Consider the following 653-nt stretch of genomic DNA (forward strand, 5'->3'; position numbering starts at 1 on the left):
AGCAGGAATTGGAGCCCAAGGGGTCCCAGCATCCTCCAGCCCAGGGGGACACAGGCCTGCCCTGACCCACGGCTGCCCCGTGCCGCTGCCCCGCTCTGCGCACGGCATCCCCTCCTGCCTGCCCTGAGCCCCGGGGGCACTCAGATACAGCTGCACCCCCCAAACCCCACCTGCCCTGTGCTTTTTGCTAAACTTACACGTGAAACCACCCCCAGACTGAACAAGGAGCTTTTACAAACCTTTACAAAACAGGCCCTTGGCTTGAAAACCCCAAACCAAAGCTGGGCAGGACCTGGGTCCCTTTTGGGGCCACGGAAGGGGCAGAGGTGGGGAGGGGGCACCCCGGGGGCAAGGGGAATGTCCCAGGGGTACTCACTGCGGCACCCAGCGGGGTTGGCACCGGTCAGCAGGGCAAAGCCCGGCTTGCAGAGGTGGCAGCGGTCCCCCTGCACGTTGTCCTTGCAGACACAGCGCCCTGTCACCGGGTCACAGGCAGAGCCGGGCATGGTGCCATCCGGGTCACACTCACAGGCTGCAAATGGCCAAGAAATGTCCCAGCTGAGGGGCGCAGGGGCTGGGGAAGGGGCTGCGGGGCTTTAGGGATGTCACTCACGCAGACAGGCCTCGGGGTGGCTCAGCTGCTGCTGGTGGTT

The 653-nt window shown here is 64.9% G+C and overlaps 1 protein-coding gene across 1 annotated transcript in view; it reads right to left on the minus strand.

Moving 5' to 3' along the window:
• LAMB3 (laminin subunit beta 3) overlaps window positions 1-653 on the minus strand; it is a 34,914-nt gene that overhangs the window by 9,644 nt on the left and 24,617 nt on the right. The window contains exons 12-13 of the mRNA XM_017741098.1: window positions 614-647; window positions 377-532 (exon numbers count right to left, since the gene is read on the minus strand). Of these exons, the coding sequence (XP_017596587.1) occupies window positions 377-532; window positions 614-647 (190 nt within the window). The remainder of the gene's footprint in view (window positions 1-376; window positions 533-613; window positions 648-653) is intronic.

This window comes from Corvus brachyrhynchos, unplaced genomic scaffold (assembly GCF_000691975.1).
Source record: "Corvus brachyrhynchos isolate BGI_N302 unplaced genomic scaffold, ASM69197v1 scaffold338, whole genome shotgun sequence".
Lineage (NCBI taxonomy): Eukaryota > Metazoa > Chordata > Aves > Passeriformes > Corvidae > Corvus > Corvus brachyrhynchos.